The sequence below is a fragment of the Protomyctophum bolini genome, assembly GCF_963924005.1.
Source record: "Protomyctophum bolini genome assembly, chromosome: 3".
NCBI classification, from domain to species: Eukaryota; Metazoa; Chordata; class Actinopteri; order Myctophiformes; family Myctophidae; genus Protomyctophum; species Protomyctophum bolini.
Window position 1 is genome coordinate 37,282,302 of NC_137864.1, and position 23,078 is coordinate 37,305,379.

The window sequence follows — 23,078 nt, forward strand, 5'->3', positions numbered from 1 at the left end:
CCGTTGCGGCTTGAGAATCCACCATTCCTGAATAAAGTGCCTGGTGCTGGGAGTCTGGTGCAACGCACAGGGCCTGACCTGGTGAGAGCAGGAGTGGACCTGGTGAGACGTAGGAGGGGCCCGGACAGGTGTCAACCCACAGAGCCTAGTCCTTCCATGTGCCAGAATGTTACCTCCCAGTCCCGGCAGAGTAGTTCAGGAGGAATGGATTGTGTGGCCCTGGTTTTTCCCTAATGGGACTTATCGAGGGTAGCTACTGGGACGTAAGTCGGGACTTGATCACTCCCGGCTGGGTCACCTGAGTGAGGGGTATGATGTTGCGAGACCCGAAACCCCGATGACCTTGGGATACATCACTGAGGATACGTCCCAGGTGCATCCATTTATGTATGTATTTTGTTATATTATGTGTCCTCATGTTTGTCTTCAATGTTTGTGTTTACACAGACCCTCAAAGCTGAGGCCTACTTCAGAATCAAAGAAATTAAATTGAATTAAAAATATATTAAGAGTGAAGAGAGCCTACTGTCAGCTGTCCAGCAGTCCAAATATTATTAAATTAAATGTCAGAATGGTAGACCTGAGGCCTGAGGCCTACCATTGCGTGGCACATCTATGCATGGAATGTCTATGTTCACAGGCTTCATGTGCGGCCTAGAGGGCAGCTGAGCATGTGCAGCACCATACCTCTTCGGCTCTTACACCATGGTGTGTCCTTTGGGAAACCGGGTATATCTCTTACTGAGATATAACAAATATTACATAGGCCTACAGATATCATATAATTCCATCAGCTACAGTGAATCATACATACAAACATGAACATCAAAACAATTTCAAGAGAAAAACTAAAACAAAATATAACTGCAGAGGTGGTTTAGAGGTTCAAGCCTAGCTGAGAAGTGTTTAGTGTTTTAACAGTGTCTGCTATAACCTGCTAATGGCCATGGCCATTACAGATAACAAACAGGTTTTATGAATATCAGACGGCCAAATCATTTATGGCCAAATTTGTGACGGCCAGTCGGCCACACACTTTTTTCAATGCTGTCATCATCCCCTACTCTTTCACTTCAATGTTTTATTCAATAGAATTGATCATGTAATATATCATATCATAACCTATGTTGTTTTTCAACAGCTTAATTAATGAAGCATATCCCCCCAAATAGTTGTACATTTTAACTACATTGTTACTACTAGGCTTACTACCAAAGACGCGCAGTCTGTCTGTCTGTCTGTCTGTCTGTCTGTCTGTGTGTCTGTCCCGCTGTTACTGTATATGTGGACCTGGCCCCTTTTGTGCCCATATATGGAGCTGAGTGATTGCTGATGCAACACACTCCATATTTGGAGGTATAGCGGGACAGACAGACACACACACAGACAGACATGATCTGCTAGGTCTCATAGTAAGTGCTCACTGCATTCGCAATCACTGCGTTTGCAATTATACATTGTTATGAAACATATCCTGACTGTGATTTTGTAATGATTGGCCCTGACTGTGATTTTGTAATGATTGAAAAATGTATTGTCTGATTTGTTATACCACGCCCCCATTTGTTTTTTAGCACCCCCGGGCCCCTAGTCGATTTTAACACTTTAAAAATGTGCTAAAAAAATAAACACTATTCCAAATTTAATCCTTAATAAAATGCACATTAATGTATGAACCCCCTGGCCTGGATCATGGATGCATCATGATTAAAGAAAGACACAAGACACTTAACTGACGTAATCAACAGTTGGTTTATTAGACGCGGTCACGTGACATATTTAGGCGCGTACCCGCAGCCAGTCTACCAACCCAACAACGAACGAATGCGCCGAGAACGCGCTGCTTGTCTAGGAAAGTGTTGTCGGTGTGTGTCTCCTCCCAGCAGCAGCAGGCGCAGCCACAGCCAGGCAGCCAGTGTGGTGATGTTTGACTGTCCATGAATCAAGAAGAACGGCAATATTTTTTATAAACCATTTATATTTCTTTCTCTCTGTGTTTCGAAAAGTCAGTGCGATATCCGGAAGAAGAAAAACAACATTAGACCGCTCTCTAGTCAGTCGGAAAAATGGGCTTGTGTTGGAGTGACAGGCGGCTTTGTGGCATGTGATACTGTGTGTGTGTGTGTGTGTGTGTGTGTGTGAGTGAGAGACATTTCGCGGATGTTACTACAAAGGAGAAGAAGACACTTTGTATCAGCATACGTTTTTTGTGGATCATCAGCAGCAGCACTCTGTGCAGAGCTGAAGATGAGTCCTGGTGCTCTGTTTTTATTGTGCTCTTCTTGTTAGCTGTGGTGGAATAGCAGGCGACCCAGTCGAGCAGCCAGCCCAGAACAATGACTATTCGGAAACCAAATTGTTTTCCTGGATATTCTTCTTCTTATTTGACATTGCGTGGACAGTGATCTGCGTTTTTAATCCTGTTGCTGTTGGAAGAAAGTGTCACAAGTCACAACTAAACGTTGTCCAGACAGACGTTGGTTGGGGAGGAGGTGGATCACCAACTCTTGATTTGGGCAGTGGCGCGTTCTGGGGCAAGCGATCCAACAATACGGATTATCATTCATACGTCCTGCCTGCCTTTGTGTGACTGTGAATGGAATGTATTAAGTTCATAATATAGCACTTTGCGAAACGGGTTACTGTATTAGTTTACATCCCCTTTCCTCCCCACTTGTTCTGACATTATTTAGGTTAAATTATCAGGAAGTGTCGGACAATCCCTGATGTGCCGCTTAGCTGCTATCTGAAACTGTCCGTTACTGCAGAAGACACGAGCGCGCAACCGTCGACCCGGGGCCGGACGAACAACGAACGATGGCGAACGATGAAGTAAGTTCATTTAAGTTGACCGTTTTTTAATACTTTTTCACCCTCAGTGCCTGCTGCGCTGCCAGTGCTGCGTGTGTTCTGTTGTGTGTGCTCCAAATGGCCATTTGTGAGAACGTCTGAGCTGCGTACACACAGTATATCCACTTAACTTAAAGACTAAAGCAGACTTAACGTGGGGTGGTGGGACAGTTTGTTTCTTGTTCTAGTTATTAATGAAGCATGTGACACTTGTGGCAGCAGGCAGGGCCCTCTGGGGGGTGGTGGTGGTCGGGGGGGGGGGGGTTGAGCTGCAGTTGTTGGGGTCACCTTGGTGCTTCTTTACCAGATTGGGGGTGTGTGTGTGTGTGTTCTGTAATAAGAAAGTGTTGTTTTGAAGATGTTGGGAGTTAAAGCTAGGGCACACACAGGCACAATAGTGGTTGGTGTTTGTAACACACACACACACACACACACACACACACACACACACACACACACACACACACACACACACACACACACACATAAAGAGGGCATTACTAGTTCATGGAAGCATTAGCGAGCATGCCGTGTGCAGACTGCTTACATGGCGTTTTACAAGGGATGACTGTGTCATCATGACAACACTTGCATTTGCCTGATGTGTCATGCAAGCGATAAGGCAGTGCATGTTTATCATCATGCCCCCCCAGCCTCCAGAATAAAATCATTAGAGACAGACCGTCGAGGGAGAAGAGCCACTCTGAAATGACTGAGTGAACCAGGTTGACAGTAGTGCTAGTGTATGTCAACTGAAAAGTGACAATACCAGTGTACAATGGGGAGGTATGATGAAGCATTTGGCAGTAGGACAGTCCACCTGTTTTCCCATGCAATTGTTTTTTCTTCTTCTTTTATTGGCATTGCTTTATTATTTAGACAGTGTTGTAGAAATACATGGAACCTATACTAAGGCAGAGAGAGAGGGGAGAAACGAGACATGCAGGGACAAAACAGCAGTTTGATTCAAACCCAGGTCCTCAAATCAGAACTCACAAAGACAAAGAGCATTTGGCTAACTGCACTATGCACCCTTTCCTCATGCAATTCCCAGTGCAAATCAATCACACTTGTGTGAAGTGAGGGGTGCTCTTATCATCATACAATATACATCATCACATTCCGTGCTCAGCCAATAAAATCATCACATTCTGTGCTACAGACGCACAGATGCAAAAAGCTGCGCCCCTCAACAATTAGTTGGAACTGGAAGTATCACCATATCATTTTTGTAATGCTACAAGAAGCCAGCATTTGTTATCTCATTCTCCACAATTGCAATTAGCTGAGCAAAGAGCAAGTGGAAGAAGGTGAACATTTCTCATTGGCCAAGTGTAAGTGGCTTAAAGCCAGGTTGCCTACAGTAATAATTGTCTGAAAATGTCATGCTTTAAGTATGAGGAAGTGGCTTTTCTGTGTTCCGCCTGGTTCTTGCCAGTCTAGTCTCCTGTATGCTTTCATTTGCCTATTGCACTGAAACAGAGGTCACTGACTTATACAGACTCGTGGGCTTAAAATCTTCTTTTAGGCTTGCTGTTTTACCCATAAACCAAGTATGCAAGTTATTCAACAGTTCTCTGTGCCAATTTTAAGTGTATGTTATATTTTTCACACTTGAGTTCAAGTCTGTTCAATGACTAGACTTTATTTTCACTCCTAGAAGTTTATGTCAGGAAGTCATAACCCCACCATGTGTTGGTTGTAAAAAAAAAAAAAAAGGCAAAGTCTGTGCTCAATTATGTATCCTACTTAAATACACCATGTCTTCTGAATGCTTTTAAAAGCTTTGTACTTCTGGGTTGGTTCGCCACCTCAACTATGGCTAATTGTAGCTGTTGGTGCCTTGATGTTCCCCAGTCAGATAGCTTGGCTAGTTAACATAAATGGGAATGTCTTTACACACATTAAAGAGGTTATTTCAATCTGTGATCGCTCACGAGCGCCTGCACATGACATAGCGCCACCACTAGCTAAAGATCACACTTGTGTGAAGTGAGGGGCCCCTCACTTCTTTAAACAAACATCGTACTCTGTTTATTTAAAGTGGTCTAAACAAACTTTAGAAAGCACCCCACATGATGTCACGTGGGGTGCTGTTTTCTTTACTTCATTAAAAGTCCATAGACTAGTTGAAAGCCAGACGTTGGAGAGGCTAGTGCCCCTCAAAAATCCACAGCACATCCCTCCCTGCAACTAGTGCATGACGGTAGGGTTGTGTCTTGAAAGTGTTCTTTACACATTGCACCTTTGCAGGCAAATGATCATTGACTGGAGGTTGATTAAATCCATTTCCACTGGCAAAATCTGTCATATATTGGTATTATACAGTGTATATATGTGCATTCTAAACTGTGATTAGAAAGTGTTCTTCTATCTACACACACACACACACACACACACACACACACACAGTATATTCCCCGAAACGTGTTTCGTGGAATTCGTTCTTGAAAGTTAAGTAACAGACACTGGGAGAGGAGAACGCAGCTTTGACATTTCATCTTTTCCATACTGGGGCTGTTTATCTTTTGCCCCGTACCAACCCTCAGCGGGCTCACACACTGTTATGTAGAATGGCCAAACAGACGAGGATGATGGGAGAAGAAAAGAAGGAGTTGGAAGGAAGCCCCCCCCCCCACCCCCACCTCGATCAATGTCATTGTAAGAGCACTGAAGTGTGGAAAAGAAGGGGAAAGGGCACTCAGTCGCCACTAGTCTGAGAACACTGGAAACTATTATTCCCTTCTCTGTCACAAGATCTTACCATACTGGATTCTCAGGGTTTGACTGAAGAAGCACTTAAGTTAACTCTCCCTTGTGTGAGTTATTATCCTATATAAAATTTGGAGTAAGGAAGGACGGCCGGCAGACCGTCCCGCTGGTGACCTCTGACGTTCACGTCACCATGACTCAACCATAACCATATAAGGAGTTCCCAATAGAGCGACAAAGTCCTGTTGTTATCCCCTGGTCCCAAGGGGTTTGCGGAAGGTTTTCTCTATGGAGAATAACATGGGATCTTAAAATCGTCTCGTATAATAATAATTGTGGTCGAAACATAAACAAACTCTCTCTCCGATATTGTCGGGGAGGTGTGTCTGTATCGTTTACGACAGTCAGTCACTCATATTTGACACAGTATGTTTCTAGCGAAAATGTAACTAATTCGGCAGCAGTAACATTAGCGATTTCTCGCAGTCTGTTGATCTTCATATATATTATTTGCCGACTGTCTTCTGTCATTGTTTCTTTGTCATACACCTTTTGTGTGTTTATCACTGTACGTCACACCATTGTTGCTCTTCTACACATTACCTGTACTGCTGCTGGTCCATATAGTTTCAGTTTGTGTTCACACATATAATCTATCAAGTAGAGAATAGCCCACTGGGCCAGAGAAGATGCTGGTAGGTTTTGTCAAATGTAACTGATGTTGTACCATGATGTTATAACACAAAGTGAAGTCTTTGCTCTTTGCTCTATGCTGCCTTTTTGTCTATGGTGAGCTCAGCTTGGGTCCAGATTCACACCCCAAGTCAAGAATCCAGGCGAGGTACTTGAAGTATTGCCGGGGTGGGGGTGGCTTTGGCATTGATGGACATATTTGAACTTGAAGGGATCCTACTGTATATCCTACTTGATAAAGTCAACTGAGCGAAATACTGTTTGTTTCAGGCTAAGCATTTCAGGTGACACATTTTGGAATGCAACAATGTTTGCATATGGTTTGTGTCAAGTATGTTTTGGAATCCAGTGCATATTATAATAAATGTCATCCAAGACAAGTATATTATCCTCTTATACCTATATAGAGAACACGGCTAATTGGTAATGGTCCTACATTGCAGTGTACTGTATGGCCTCGCAGTGTGCGGCCGTCTACCATTTCTCACATTTTCTCACGCATCAGATATGAGGGATAAGAGGTTTATCACACATCGTATATCTATACATCACATGCCTCTGGTTGTGGACGGGAGGCAGCAGACCGCAGTGGCGCTCTGCAGCCTCTTCGGTCACAGCGTGCCTTTTGTTCACCCCACAGGAAGACTGGATGCAAAACAACCCCAATAGGAATCTGAACCAAACTGCGTCACGCTTCCTCATTGAGGTCAAAGGGGAAATGAGCAAACAAGTGGGGAAAGCTGCAACACAAGTGTTGGTAATAACTTATCTGTACACCATCATGTAAGGGAGTTGCAGTGGTGTACTGTAAAGTAACTACGTAGATTTACTTAAGTACAATTTTGAGGTAATTCTTTTTTACCATTTCTAATTTTCAGTACTTTTACTTCTACTACATCTCGGATGCAAATATTATACTTTTACTCCACTACATTTATTTGAAAACCTTAGTTACTAGTATTTAAACAGACATTAACCACTCCAGCCCTATATACTGTACATTTCGGCCATTTGAAAACATCTACAAGCTCACAGTCACTCTCAAATCCCAATGTGTCAATGCGACACATTGTGAGTACTTTTACTTTTGGTACTTCAAGTACATTTGGATGCCAATACTTTTGTACTTTTACTCAAGTACATTTTGAATTCCAGACTTTTTACTTGTAACTGAGACTGAGTACTTCTATATTGCAGTATCGGTACTTTTTACTTAAGTAAAAAATGTGAGTACTTTTCCCACCACTGTTTACAGGGAAGCTGAACTGCACAGCTGATTCCCCCAAATCACCACATACTGTAGTAGTTTCATGAAATGCATACACAGCGGCAGACACACGGGGGAATTCATGGGGATACTTCCCATAAGCCGTTGTATGACGTAATGCGACTGTTATGCACATATCTCATGCTTTTCTCAGCACTGCATTTTGGCCATGTCGACAGACAGAACCCAAGCTAATACATTTCATTACAGAACATTGGAGTAACTGAAGACCGAGAAATAACCAATGCACTCATCGTATTCAGTGTACAACATTGGTTTGCTCAAAGACCAAACAAAGTACAGTATGCTTTGGAAAAATGGTTGGCAATAAGATCCAGTGAGTTAGTAGTCAATAAGCTAAACATGCAAGGCCAACAATAGGCTACTCATCTCTAGACATTTGCATAATCGTCTAATCGCAATTATTTGAGATAATCACGATTCTTGCATAATCGTCAATCGTTTCCATGTACGATCTATGTAAAATAACGGAAATAGTTGATCAACAAGTTCAACACATAGAACACGAAGCTCAACACTTACAACGCGAAGTGACGTGCTGCAAGCTTATTGATCAACTATTTCTGACATTTTTACACAACTATGGTAACGGCCCCTACTCCTCTCAAGAGGTACAGCAGCACAGTGGTGGACGAGGCCTGTTGGGGCCTGAGGGTGGAATAGAGGCTAAGGGATCTAAAGGCTGGCCATTATGCTGATGATGAGGCTCTCTGACAGTAGCAGCACAATAGGATCTATTGTCTGACACACTGGCAGTCCAGATCACATTCACTTCGCCTGTCTGTTCACTTCCCCATATCCTAGCTTGGGCAGACTCGAGGACCACACCCTCAACTATCCGACCCAACTAGCCAACCAACCAACCAACCCCCACGCCCAGTGGTGTAAAGCCCAGGCCACGAGTGCTGCCTTGTGTGTGTGTAAAAAGAAGCCAGCTCATATTGTTTGCATATTTGTAAATGCGCTTTCAATGCTTGTCTGGATATCTGTCTGCGTCTACTGCAACGCTTCCATGGCTTCAAACGGGTTTTGTCATTGTTTGAGTGGACATTCGATGCATATTTGTGTGGGACTTTTGACATTACAGTACTATATCTGATCTGATTTGTGGTGATTAACATACACTTAGGCCTGTCACAATTATCATCTAAATAATCATCAATTATTGTGTCATAATTGTATCACTTTTCTTTTCTTACGAGGCAAACAGAAAGGTATTCTATATTCATATGATCCAATGTTCAATGCCAAAAACACAATTAAATCGTTAATCGCAATTATTTGTGTGACCCCGGCAGTGCACCATCCCAGGGTCAGGGAATTCTGTAGGTTCTCTCCACTTACCACTGGCAGAAATCCTATAATTCTCTTGTCCTCATAGTGACACGCCCCTGTGTTCCAAATATCACCATCTCCATCCTTTCCCCCTACCCATCCCACTTCTTAAAATGAGATGATGAGAGTGCTGTGAGCTTGTAGATCCACTATTGTCAGGCTACCCAGGTTCGGCCAGCGATCTGTTATTATATTCCTAGAAGTCAGTTTAAAATGAAGCGGTCACGGGAAGCGCCTCCCCAAAACAAACACAGCGTGTTTTGAGCTGCAAAGCTTGGTCTGAGGGCCGACATACCACACCATGCACCTGATCAGCAGCAGCAGCATTTATTCATGATAAACTGCACATTGTGCACTGCTGCATTAACAACTTTCCTGCCAAAGCCAAATTTATATTCTCTACAACGCGCGTGCAACTGTGTACGATGAACAAGTGAACATAAACCTAGATGAACCCATTAAGACCTGAGACCGAAACTACAAATGTCTCCTAAATCTAGTTTTCTAAAACGGTTTTCTGAAACACTTGTGTTGCTATATGAGACCTTTTTCATATCGAGGACCTCCAAAATTATATGAATTTGGCTGCGGACCCCTTCTGAAAATATTGTTTTCCAGGGACCCCCAGAAGCAAAGATTTTCTTTCAAAATATATATATTCAAAGATTTGTTCGAGATCTTTCAAAAAATAAATAGCCAATGTAGACTAGATGATATTATTTTGTAACTCTAATCTAAAATGACACGGATAAAAAGTAAAAGTACGATTCATTGTTTGTTTTGTTCTTCACAGATTCGAATGATCACAGTATTGTACCGGGCAATAATTGTATCGCAATGCATCGTTGCATAGACATACTATTAGCCAGCTGGACAGCTGGTGGCCTGTGATGTACAGAGAAACATGACAGTGTAAGACTGTTCACTTTGTACTGTCTGTGAGGCAACCTAGAAGTGTTTTGTTTAATCCACCATTCCTCTTGCGCCTAACTCCAGCCCTGCTTTCAGACCGTAACCTTTCTTCATTATGCCATGCAGGGCCACTTGACCAGAAACATTGATCCCAGGCCTATACAACTCAGCACTGCTCGACTATTTAAACAGCCTGCCACTTAGGGTTAACTATCTATGTGTATGTGGCCACTAGGATTGTGTGGCAGCACAAAACGAACAACTCTAATGTAGAGAGAGCTACACGAACGGAGTTCTCTCATTAGCCAGCCAATAAAGCTAACAAGCAGTGGGTTTGCTAATGGGATCGTTATCTTCAGTGACACAGCCTCACATTTAGAGGTCTAAAATAGAACATAACATGCTCCCAACAGCCAGCTCCCTCTTACTGTCTCAGTCCTGTCTGGTCTGAGATGGATTGTCTTTCAGACTGCTTTTATGCCAGCAGAAAATACATCTGTACTTCTTAATTAAAGATGCAATCAGCAGTTTACGCATCTATTGCAAAACAGATTATTTCAACTCTAGAAACTAGACTATGACATTGCATTTGAGTGAGTACTGGAATGTGGTGAAAGGGAAGTACAGCTATTTAATATGATATAGTGTGTGTGTGTGTGTGTGTGTGTGTGTGTGTGTGTGTGTGTGTGTGTGTGTGTGTGTGTTTTGCAAAATTGCAATATGGATTGAAATATAACGATAGATCTGTATCTAAACTTAAATATCTCCATTTTGGGGTGGGGGGGGATCACACTCGTCTCGTGTGAAGTGAGGGGCATTATTATGTGTCCCTATTTTAGAGGGGAACATAATAAGGCAGTCATTCAATACAGAAGACATGAAATCATTTTTGTTTAATTAATGTTGGTCAGATGAACTGTGTCCCTCTGACCAGACTACGGATAAGCGGTTGAAGATGGATAGATGAACTCAAACTGTACTATTTTTCTACCAAATTAGCCCTATCAATAAGTAAAAAATACTTAGTACAATGTGAGTGACTGGCCCTATTTGCCTTAATCCTTAGTTTGCAAAGTCACTATCATGTAAGCCCTGCTACAACGCAATGTTTTGATGTTTCGTGGTGGTTGTTCCTGGCGTCCCAGTAGCTCAATTTGTTAGCCTACTTAAACCTGTAGGGATACGACTGTATATGCAGAGAAACATGGGATGATTGTCTTGACACCCGGATATCGGGGTCCCAAAAAAAGAATGTCCCTTCACACTCACAAAATGGGCCACTAATGGCCATTTATTTTCTTTTCTATTTAAGCTACCACTCTAGAAATTTCTACTTCTCTTGCCTTTAGTTTTGGCACAATCTGACCCACCATACAGGGTGATTTCCCCCACATTAGGGGGTCGGCTATCAGACAATTTGAACAAAGCGGAGAAGGAAAACGTAATGGGATCAAATGTGTCCCCAGGGGTCACAGCAGAGGACAGCTACACATTATGAGAAGGAAACACTATTGTTTGGTGTACTGGTTAAGCCTTGTTCTGTGGGACTTTTCCTCAATGTGACCCAATTTATTATTTGAAGCTGTAAAGGAAAATTTCAACCCCACAATGTCACATTCAGTGTGGGAAATGAACACCAGCCCTGTTTAGCCAGACGCTGCTTTATTTTGTCTGTGACTGGAGATCCTGTTAACTCTATCAGCCTTTTATCACTGACTGCCTGTGGCTAATAAGACAGTGAAAGGTAGTCACTATTGGCCAATCGAGTAAACCGCCAGCATGGTTTCTGAATGTAATAGGCTTTCACAGTGTGTGAGAATTAGGGCTGTCATGATTACATGTAAACACCAGTAAACAACTATTGTCGACTAGGTTTACACACCATGACACACCACCAGAATAACTAACTGTATTGGATTTCTGTGCTGAGATCAATGAGATCATCCAGTCATGCTCCTGGCAGTTTTATGTTATGGATCAATAGTGTTGTCCAATATGAACCGTAGTCACTGTACAGGTCTCGCTCTACAGCAGCTCCAGCTCTGCCGGAGGACAAGGTACTGTACTTGGGGTCTGGGTAGGGGGTATCGTCGAGAGATCTGCCTTTTCAGATATATTGTATATCATGATACACGGAATGCACATTCTGTGATTTGCAATTCTATACCTTAATTTATACTTCCGTAGAACGACGGTTTCGTTGGCCAAAGATAATGAGTATTTTCCACATCGCCCACCCCTAGGTCTAGGGAGTGGGGACTCCCAGGGATCCATGTGGGGGCCCCCGGCAACATTACAAGAGTTAAGTAATTGAGTTAGTAATGGTATAAAAATAGTTTCAGATGGTGGTCCGTCCGTGGCCAAATGCATATTAAAATCGGGGCTCCTTGACATGAAAAAGTTTGAGCACACACTGACTAGGAGACCAATGTTCTTCGGTCTAATGTCTAATCAATAGTTGTTTTGGGAGAGAGCAACAGTTGGGTGTCCCCCCTGTGTAAAGTGATATCCACTTCTGTTGTATGTATCCCCTCCCTGGCTCACTCAGTCTCCCTCCCTCCCATTTCTCCCTTCTGAGGCAATACACCAGCTGGTCTGTCCTCCTTGTCTCCCCTCCCCTGCACGCCTCTCCTCACTTCTTTCCTCCTTTTACTGCGGCCTCCCCTATTTTTCCGCTCTGGGTATGGTTGGACCTCAGGACCGTATCATCCACTGGGGATAATTAGAAGGGAGAGGCTAGGATTTAATTTCTTTTGGCCCCCAAAATAGTGCTATTGGTGCTTATCAGTCTTCAGCCAAGGAGACATCTCTCTTAGTCCAAACTTCCAAGTACAAGTTTTTAACACTTTTATAACAGATATTTATATATATTGGCAGATATACTGCATGATATTCCATCTGATGCATTTCTTAGTATTTGCTTGGCTTTTTCCTGTCATTGGGAAACACCTGTGAATGCCATTACAGTGCACTGTGTACTATATTCGCAGTAAATTACGACAGTATACAGTGACAGTTTTCAAGGGGGTCCACACTGAATGTGTGTATTTTCTATTTTGTATCATTTGAAATCTAGCAGGCAAATATTATGTTGATAAGATCTTGTTTCAAGTTGGACTTTATCCAAGTTTGTGCGCGTGTGCATGCGTGTGTGTGTGTATTCTCATGCGTCATAATGAGAATACACAAGTGTGGGTGTGGTGTGTGGAGGTGTATAAATAGACTCAGGGACTTATTAAAGTCTCACTCTAAACAATACTTACTCATTAGAATGGGCTGAAGATCAAGTTACGCTGATAAGAGTCTATTGGGAAACCCTTCAAAACGAGGTGAAACGAAGGCTGGAACAATTCTTGTCTTGACCTGTATGGCTGAAAACGATGGTGAGACAGAGACCTCTGGGGTCCACTTCTGAAACATGTTTATTCTGTTATAGCCTACATTATATATTGCAAACTTCTGTAACAACTTCCCAATACTAAGAAAATCCACTTGCTCAACTTAGAATTTCCGAGCGTTTACTTCATATGAACACTTATATTTAACAATTTGGGTGCTGGGGAATGTTTCAGAATAAACAATAAAAAAAATTTTTCAAGTTGGTCAAGTTCCTGAAAAGCTCTCGGTGCCGAAAATAGCTCTATCCACCTGCCTTAGGTGGCCGTGTAGTGGGTGTGTGGAATCAGGTGACCGTTGAACTGACAGTTAAGATGAGAGGGGGAGGGGAATGCCGTAACATTTGACACAGACAGTTTTCAATCTTAAAAACCGGTTTTGTACAACTGCACCCACTGTACAGTGAACTGCTCTGTCTGTCTCGGAAACAGAGAGAAATGTCAGCACCAACTTCCTGATCGTATGTGCAAGTGCACAGAGACAGACAAACTCAAGTGAAGAGTAGCCTACCGGTATCTGTATTCATTTCTGCTGGCACACCCAATGCCCAAGTAGGCACAGACGACACCGCATGACATTTAAGGCATACTTTATGCTTGGTTACACACCCGTTTTCGGCACTGTATAATAGCAGATATACAAACATCTGCTATTGTCTGCGCACAACCCTTGCTCACAATGAACCATGTGTAAATCAAGCATAATCTTTGTGATAAGCAGTCAGCATCACTTTCTGGCTGCCTAATCAATGTCACAAGCACTGGATGGATGCAACGGCTCCTCCTGGATATGACATATGCACCCCAAACACGGAAACGATAATGTAAAATAATTGCAATCAGGCGATTAGCTTATGTAATCATTGTGACAGGCCTAGCAAGAGGACACACCTGGCTCATGAGATTATAACTTTTGGGAAGTCTTCCTTGTGTATGGTCAATGACACAAGTGGAAACAAGCTGTAATCATACTGAAACCAATATGAGTGGAACATTTATCTTTTGCCACTATGGACACTACTCTATGGAATACGAAATTGTCAGATGAGAATAGATGTCTTAACATGTATTACTACTGTGACCTGCAATAAACCATTTATTCCATCTGGGTCAAACCTCCTTTAATCCAAGGGCTGTCAGGATCATGGCATTTTAGTTGACGATTAACTTTCATACACAATAAGTGTGGTGATTTAATTGTGTTTTTGTCACTGAAAATGGGAACATAATAAATAAACATTGCACAAGCCTATTATTGAAATGACAAAAATAAAAAATAATAACAATAATGTTATGCTTTCAAGATTTTTCTAAAATAGTGAAAATAGTTAGTCTACAAGCTCACAATGTAATGTATTGTGATGCATTGGGAATTTATAGATTGTAGATATTTTGTACAATGTATGAACTTTTTAGAAATTGTCCAAAATAGGAATGGCAGGTTGAAAGTGGCTAAAAGAACATAGAAAACGAGATGGACATATGACATTTATTTCTGTTAATTTTATCCTGCTTTTTATATAGATTCATGTAATCGATTCTTAGTTCTAACTTCTAACATATAAAATAATTGTGATTAGCAGAAATAATTCTGATCAGACCATTATGTAATGACAGGCCTACTTAATCCCAGCACTAATCCTCTCCGTGTAATTCGATCACAACCCACCCAACCAGCACTTTATCACAGCTCCCATCTTTTGTAATTAATTTAGTAAGCCTCCACCTCCTTCACACCACCAACATGTGCTAAATATGAGAGCATCTTCATCTACTCAACCTGTCACTCTCTTAAGCTCCATTATGGTTTAGAATCTCTCTGTGATTAAAAAAAGAATTTAATAGAATGTGTCACTTTCCACATTACCCATATGCTCATTTTATGAAAGGTGTAATCAAATGTAATTCCAATATAACCCAAAATGTATTTATGATGACTTGTTTCTTTGGCGTATTTCTTTCCCCACCAAATGATGTAATGGTCTGGCTCAGGCCTCATTCACACGTGTCAAACACCAATCAAGCAAATGTTTTTTTAGGCCACCACAATGCTGTTCCAATAGGAGTCACATGGTTTGACCAAACATTTGTGTTTGATTGCTGGTGGTGTTCTTCCCCTTCTCCCATCAAACAAAAATGTTTGGTCAAACCATCTGACTCCCATTGGAAAAGCATTGTGGTGGCCTAAGGCTTCGTACACACATATCAGACGAACATGCTCTGTGCTGTTCGTGTTTCAATGCTTTCCAATGGAAGTCATGTGGTTTGACCAAACAGAGCATAGCACAGTTGTTTGTTGTGTACGAAGCCTAGAAAAACTACCAAACATTTCCTTGATTGGTGTTTGATATGTGTGAATGAGGCCTCAGGGTGTAGAGTGGCCGATAGAGCAGCCGGATGCAAGGTTCCCAGTTCGATCCCGGGTTAGTGTCGAAGTGTCCTTGAGCATGAAGACTCCGAACCCATAATTGCTCCTGATGTGCAGGTTGGTGCCTTGCATGGTTTCCTCCGCCATTGGTGTATGAATGTGTGTGTGAATGGGTGAATGTAATGCACAATCTATGTAAAGCTTTTTGGATTACGCAAAAATAATTGCAATATACGTTGTTATACCTTTCAATCCGGGAGTTACCTCTGTGTCTCATTAGTTGATGCTATACATGTAGCAACATATATTTTTATTTTTTATTTTTTTCTTTGTTTTCAGAAAACCTAGGTTTTTAGAATTGGCCTCAGATCTAAATGGGCTATACAAAATGAAACTAACAAAAATATCTCCACTACCAAACAAAATGTCCTCATTGTTAGTCACTAATGGCACAACGTCCACCACCTTAAAAACCACCAGCCGATGACTATAAATACCTCTCCCACATCTATCAACTGAGCCACAGCCGCTGAGTGGAGCTTGTTCCAGCAGGTTCCGGCAGCATGCAGTCACACAGAGTGACAGACCTGTTCAGCTGGTCTCCACTACTGTTGCCACACCTGAGTATTTGTTTTAAGCGTTGTCACTGCAATCATATTGCTCTGCTTTTGTTTCACTGTACAGGAGTGTGCATACTCACTCTCATAACAATTATATGATGCACTCCTTGCAGCTTTTCATCTCTCTCTCCATCCCCCTCTCTCTCCCTCGCATACACACAGACATTTCTACTGAAAATAGCACTTTTTCACAAGCTAGTTTATTTTATGTTTTTTTTTTGTTGTGGCTTTCGCCTTTATTTTATATATTTTTTATGGAGGGACAGACGGTAGTCTGACAGGAAATGGGGGAGAGAGATGGGGGGAAGACATGCAGTAAAGGCCGTCTGGATCGGGAGTCGAATCCGCGGCACACTGCCAGACTGTATTACCAGCCAAGGAGCCTGGACCACTGATCCATGGCCCAGGCCTCAAGCTTGTAGTTTTCACTTTTTTGAATTTTTTAATTGATTAAGAAATGTTCGATTATTATTTATAATAGATATGCATTAAATAAATTGCACCCCATATTCAGTAGCTACCAGTAAGCATGCTCCCAGCATCTGTCATATCAGCTGTTGCTCACGTCTCAGCTCAGTGCGTTTTCATACAGACAGAACCACTCACCTGGAAAACTAAAACCTGACAACTTGTACTGTGACGTCTGTACTGTCTCTCCGTCGGTTCACCTATGCCTATGGGCTCTATGCACACACTCCATTGTGGAAAGAACTTGGGCCCCTTCCCAACTTCCTTCACAGGTGTTACCGATGATACTAATGAACCCACCGGAAACACACACCAGTGGGTCTCAAAGTGTGAGTGGGTTTCAAATGGACGTGTACAGGTCTTACAGGTCCATTTGGTTTCATTTGTATGGGGGTCCTTGAAATTAAAATATTTGAGAACCACTGAACAGAGCCTTAATTTGTATGGGTAACACCTGTGAAGGAAGGAAGTAGAGCAGGGCCCAGGGAGTACTAGAAATAGTTATTATGTGTGCATAGAGCCAATTTGGTCCCAAACCTTATCTCAAAACCTACATGCTGGATTCACTTCATGAACTTCTACGGGAGAGGGAAAAAAATCAAGTTTTTTTGTTTTTGTTGAAAAAGTCATTTTTTGTGCATTTAATGTACAGTACAATCATTGGCTCAGCAGTGCCACGTGGCCTAGTAGTGTGTCTGTCCACACACCCCTATGCACAGATACATTATGTTCACATGACTTAACCATGTATTGGTTTGACACACACACACGCACAGCAGGTTATAGATTCATGCAGTCCCTACTGTCCCTAAGGGTAGGTATGAGCCAACCGATGCCCAAGCATCTGCCCCGATTGCCTTCATAGAAGAAATGTGCCCTTTTAAATATTACATCATTTCTCTCTTAATTTACAATAGGGAACCTCCTCCCCTCGCAAAACGGTGTACACGGCCATGTCTGAGGTTTCTGACCAAAAGTAGGACAGTCATGTATAGTAAAAAAGAAATCACTTGGGTTCAGGTGCCAGTTTGCCAGAGGTGCCAGTTTGTGCACAGACCATTATGTTCCTTGTGAGCCAGAGGACTCTGGTTTGAATCCAATGATAAAACCTTGTTTATTTCCTCCATTCGTCCTCTCCACTTCTCTCCCTTTGGCTGCAATAGTGAACTACTGACGTTCAGTACAGCAATGGCTGTATGCCAAAGATATGCTTTCAATGATCTCTCTTCCTCCCTTGACCATATGCTGCTGCTGACATCCACCCTTTCTCTGAAATTAATCATCTCTTTGTCTCGTTTCCTCTCATAGTTTATGCTTACTTTGATTGTTTTTTTTGTATGTATGCATTTTCAAATTAATTCAATTACTTTTTAACAGCATTATTTATTTGTTCCATTCAGTTTCTTCGTCCATGTTGCAATCTCTCTCTTTGTGTATCTTTCTCTGTCTATTATTCTCTCATATCACTGTATTTGTCAGTGGACTTATCCTGCCTCCCAGTGAGCACGCACTCTCACATGCTCTTTTATCCATCAATTGCTTCTAGCATTGAAAACCTAACCCACCAGTCCCCCATCCACCCTCCCCACCTCCCTTCTATTTTGCTGGCCATCTCTCCCTCTCTCACTGACTCTACCATTCCCTTTTTTCAGGCGGTACATCTTTCTTTCTTTGTCTGTCTCTGGCTCTCTCTGCTTCTGGTAATTTATTTCGCTCTCTGCTGAGATGTTCTGTCTGTGTCTCTTAGGGATGGGTGGTGTAGGTCCCCTCCCCTATCCTGATTTTCTCATCCTTGGCTCTGAAACGGGCACAAATGAAAAGTCTGAAAGAGAGGAAGAGAGTGTAAAAGCTTGGGGCGTCAGAAAGTGAACGAAGGTAGCTTCAGTTCAAATGCAAAAACCCAGCATGAGTTTGGGGTTTTCCCACAGCCGTGCAGTGAGTATGGAGACATATGGCCGTGTGCCTTATCGCAGCTCTTAACAGTTTGTCTGTTAGTTTGGGCATGAACCTGTCTGTGTGTCTACCTATCAGTCTGTGCGTTTATTTTGCCAATTTATCTGTGTCTGCTATAGGTCCAAACTAAAAGGCTATCTGTTGCTGAGCAGGTTTCATAATCCTAGGTTTCATAATGATGTTCAAAAGACACTAAAATATTAAAAGAACTATAAATATTTTTTTGTACAGTAGAGTGCATACCTCAAGCAACACTACATTTGCCAAGATATGCCATTTCCACCTTAAATATGAGTGATTATGTTATTTTTCCAAAACTTTCCAGACCTTTGAGTGTGACTGCATCCTTAGTCCTTTTCAACCCAAAAGTGAATCATCTCTTCGGGGGAGCCTACTGAACATTCCCACAAAGTGTCATGAAAATACAACCATCTGTTCTCAAGTTATTCTGCTAACTGACAGACCTTGAACTGTATTGATCTACTCATACTGTAACTCACATCGATACCTTTTGGGCGGAGGTGAAAATGTCAAATCATGAGAGATTTTAGACTTTCTATCTGGTAACACTGTTGGTGAAAGAAAGACGTACATCTTGAGGATTTGATTCAACTACCGTAGTACAGTGCCGCAGCACAGTACGGTTCAGGGCGTGGGCCATCATTCCGAATGTTCTGTACTTTCAGAGCGAGCCAGTTCTGGAGAACCACTCATTGGATCCACTTCACACTCAAAACACTACACTTCTGGTCCTCAGTGATACACCCGCTAAGAGTGAAGTGAACGGCTTTAAAGATATGCAAAGGACATACACATTACACACACACAGACAGGCATACATTCAGTACATATACTGTAAATATACATACATACAGAGATTCCTGGAATGTATGTAGATAGATGGTATAACAACACTATTCCTTTTAGTCTCATCTGTCTTTTCCATAATCTGTTCTACAGACGAGAGGGACATTGATCAGGCAAACTGTTCTCTTCCCTTCTCTCTACGTTTGTTTCTTCCTGCGTCTCCACCCTGCCATCTCTGCCCTGTTTCATTTACTCTGAGACGAGTCCCCCCTTTATCGCCCCCTCCCTCTTCCCTCCCTTCCTTCCCTCCCTCCCGCTCTCCTTTCTTCCTGCCAGGTTCGAGCTGCTGTCACCCCTCAGACATCTCAGGAATGCCTCCAGATGTTTCATTAAGATGATTCAAGTGCACAAACACAGTGAAATCCACAATGTTAATTTAACTCTGGAGTGTGTAAAAATGTGGACCTTATAATGTCTATTTGTAGAGTTAAACCACCACTAAGGGTTTTACGGTGTTCGCATGCCACACACACACACACAGTCACACACACACACACACACACACACACACACACACACACACACACACACACACACTCTCTCTCTCCAGTGCGCTTAGACGGTAGCAATTGTACGTAACCTTTTGCTCCGAATTCCCCTTTCTGAATCATTCTTAATGCAGTCCTGTCACTTTGAATTCTAAGCTTTCATTGAACTACAAACGTAAAGTGACATGGGCATTTCAGAGAAAGTCAGTCATGCGAACAACACCACATCCACAGTGAAGACACAAGCGCTTGCAAACAAACAGACACAGGGCTGTTTGCTGCTGGAGAAAATTGTCTTGCAAATTTCCAGTGGTCTTCAAAATAAATTTAAGAGGGCCATGTTTTTGATAACCTCATTGTAGGACAAAATATTAGTAATATACTGATGCAAATTCTATAAACTAAAATATATATATTTGATGTTTTTAACCACTTTCAACCTGGCATCCTAGGTAAACATTTTAAATCTCTTTACGTTTTTTCACTAACACTTCAAAATGAAACAATCTCACAACGCGTCATGTCGCAACGTGTTATAAATAATAACACATTATGCTTATAGGTACGTTATCTTTGCCATGTATAAGCTACAGGTGTGCGATGAGTTTGACTCAAAATAGTTATAAAAACCACTTTTGGTGCGTATCCTGGTGTTCAAATAGAGTCACTGTATATAGACAAATCCACGGAGTGGTGCCCTGCAGGCCAGCTGTAGGCAATCAATGCTGCGGTAATGTGTGACACCGCAGCTATTATTGTGCCCAGGGCAGCCCTCCACTGATTGGTCTATGGATACTTACACTAGTACTGACCAGCATACAGTACGTCTCTACCATGGCCTGCTCACTGGGATTAGGTGGTCTAATGATATGTGTGGCCTCAGGCGCGAGTCACTAATTGTCGTGCCATTTGCGTTGGGCTGCCCCCTCCCCCGCCCACCCGCCTCCTCTCCTCTGGCCGCGACCACGCGACATACCAAATATAATATAATATACAATATAATAATATTATATTATATAATTCGAGGGGGGGGGGGGGGGGGATTGCACGGCAACTGGTACGGGAATTAGTCACTCGCGCCTCAGGCTGATTGGCAGGTGCCTGACCTGTCGAAGGTATCAGATGATTGACAGGTGTCGACATACTGTAAGTACAGTAAGTCACAGAGGAAGAGAGTAAAACGGTGTGGGGGAAGGAGGGGGGGGGGGGGTTGTCTGTCCAATTTGTCGTGTTGAGTGCAGGACAGGTATCGGATGATGATTGACAGGTGTCCGATCCACTCACTGACCTAAGCATGTCTGGAACGGACATATGGCTTGCTGTGCTAAAGGACCCATACACGCTGACTGAAGATCCGTATGTGTGTGCGCGCGTGTGTGTGTGTTGGGGTTTCGGTTGGGCTGGATGGAGGTGGGTGTAGTGTTAGTGTGCACACACATTCTTTCAGGAGGGTGAGGATTCTCTTATCCGTAGATATTTTCCCATGAGTCACCAGCATCTGTCTATCTTGTGTCTTTCAGGAAAGGCCATAGTTCAGTTGTTATGGATATGAAGCTCGTCTCTGTTTACATTCCCACCTGGGAATGTTTGTACTTCAAACCTCCCTGGTTTTCTCCGTCTCACTCTATAACTCTCTCCGTCGTTTACTTTCAGTGTTTCGGCTGGGATAAACACACAGAACGTGTGTTGTGTTGTGCTAGGCTAGCCTAGCTAGCAGTTAGGAACCACCATTATAATTTAGTAAATGCATATGCAATGCTGTATGTACGTATGTCAATGTCTACCAGAATGTGCTGAACATAGTGGCCCACCTATGCACGCCTCTAGTCTAGGTTGCCTTTGTTGATTATTATCGTCACCAGGCAAGGCAGCTATAACTGAATGGGTAGAGAGGCCGCCTGCCTGGGAAACAGCAGGCTCCCTGTTCGCCCCTGGACCCGGTCTTTGTGTTGAAGTGTCCCTGAGCATAAATGATCTATTTGGGCTTATATCTTTGCAATGCTTTGGCGTGTGTGTAAAGGCAGCTAGGGCAGTAACCAGTCCTGACTCCTGGTTGGCCCGTGTTCAGCAGAATGAAACGACTCTTCCCTGACATGCTGCTCAACATGGAAGTGAAGGAAGAGAGGGAGGAATGAAAGATGTATAAAGGCCCACACATACACCAGTTTATAATATAAACTGTGATAAGGTGACCACCGCGGTGGTTGGGAAAACTACAACATGGCGTCACGCCACGGTGATAAGCGACTCACCGCTCACCCGAACACATCTCTCTGTTTTTTACTAACCTTATTACCTAAAACTGGAGTATGCGTGAACCTTTTGTCAATCCTCCACATGTACTCCTGTCCGCTCAGAACTCCTTCCGTACTGCAGCAATGTTTTGACATTTTTGATGGTGTGTGTGTGTGTGTGTGTGTGTGTGTGGACAAAGTGATGTGAGTGGAGCAGCTCGAGGGTGAGCCATAAAGACCGGTGATTGGCCCCAATGTGGTAGATGAGAGTCAAGGGTCAAACCATGTCCATCTGTTGTGTCCTCATTCTCCAGAGGGGCGTGGTCATTACAGCTGTCATTCTACCCCGCTTGTTCTTCTTAAACCATTTATTTATTCCATTGTGTGCTGTTTGTTCACTTCTCTCTTCTATCCTTTTCCCTGCCTCTTGCTTCTTTTCCTTTTAGTGATTTACATAAGATGGTTGCACACTGGTGTATTTTTGTTGTTTTTTTAATTATTTTCCTCTGTGTTTTGAAGATCTGAAAGTAGTAGGTTATCACTAGCTGTCAGCCTGTCACCAACACTCCACTAGACTAGAATTTTTTTTCTTTTGTCTCTGACTAATGTATTGTTAAACTGAAAACTACAGTATGTTGAGTATCTTAAATGTTTTGTAGTGAGAAGGGTGGGCACTTATAAGCTTTTAGCTTCAGCCTATGCCTTTTGATCACCTTCATGTGCTGTTTTCTTTCCCTTGTTGATGTATAATTTGGTACTTGATATATTGTGAACAAAAACTCACATTGTGATAAACTAAAACTAAAACTAAACCCCACTAGACTGAAAACTGATAAAATCGACCCCGGTCCGAAAAAACGTTATACGGACGAAATATTCGGCAGCAGTGTGCAAA

At 42.5% G+C, this 23,078-nt stretch overlaps 1 protein-coding gene across 1 annotated transcript in view; it reads left to right on the plus strand.

Annotated features, from left to right (window-relative positions):
• The first annotated feature begins 1,857 nt into the window (after positions 1–1,857).
• pkn1a (protein kinase N1a) overlaps positions 1,858–23,078 on the plus strand; it is a 79,712-nt gene continuing 58,491 nt past the window's right edge. Inside the window, exon 1 of the mRNA XM_080759893.1 lies at positions 1,858–2,832. Coding sequence (XP_080616019.1) covers positions 2,818–2,832 — 15 coding nt within the window. The 5' untranslated portion in view covers positions 1,858–2,817. The remainder of the gene's footprint in view (positions 2,833–23,078) is intronic.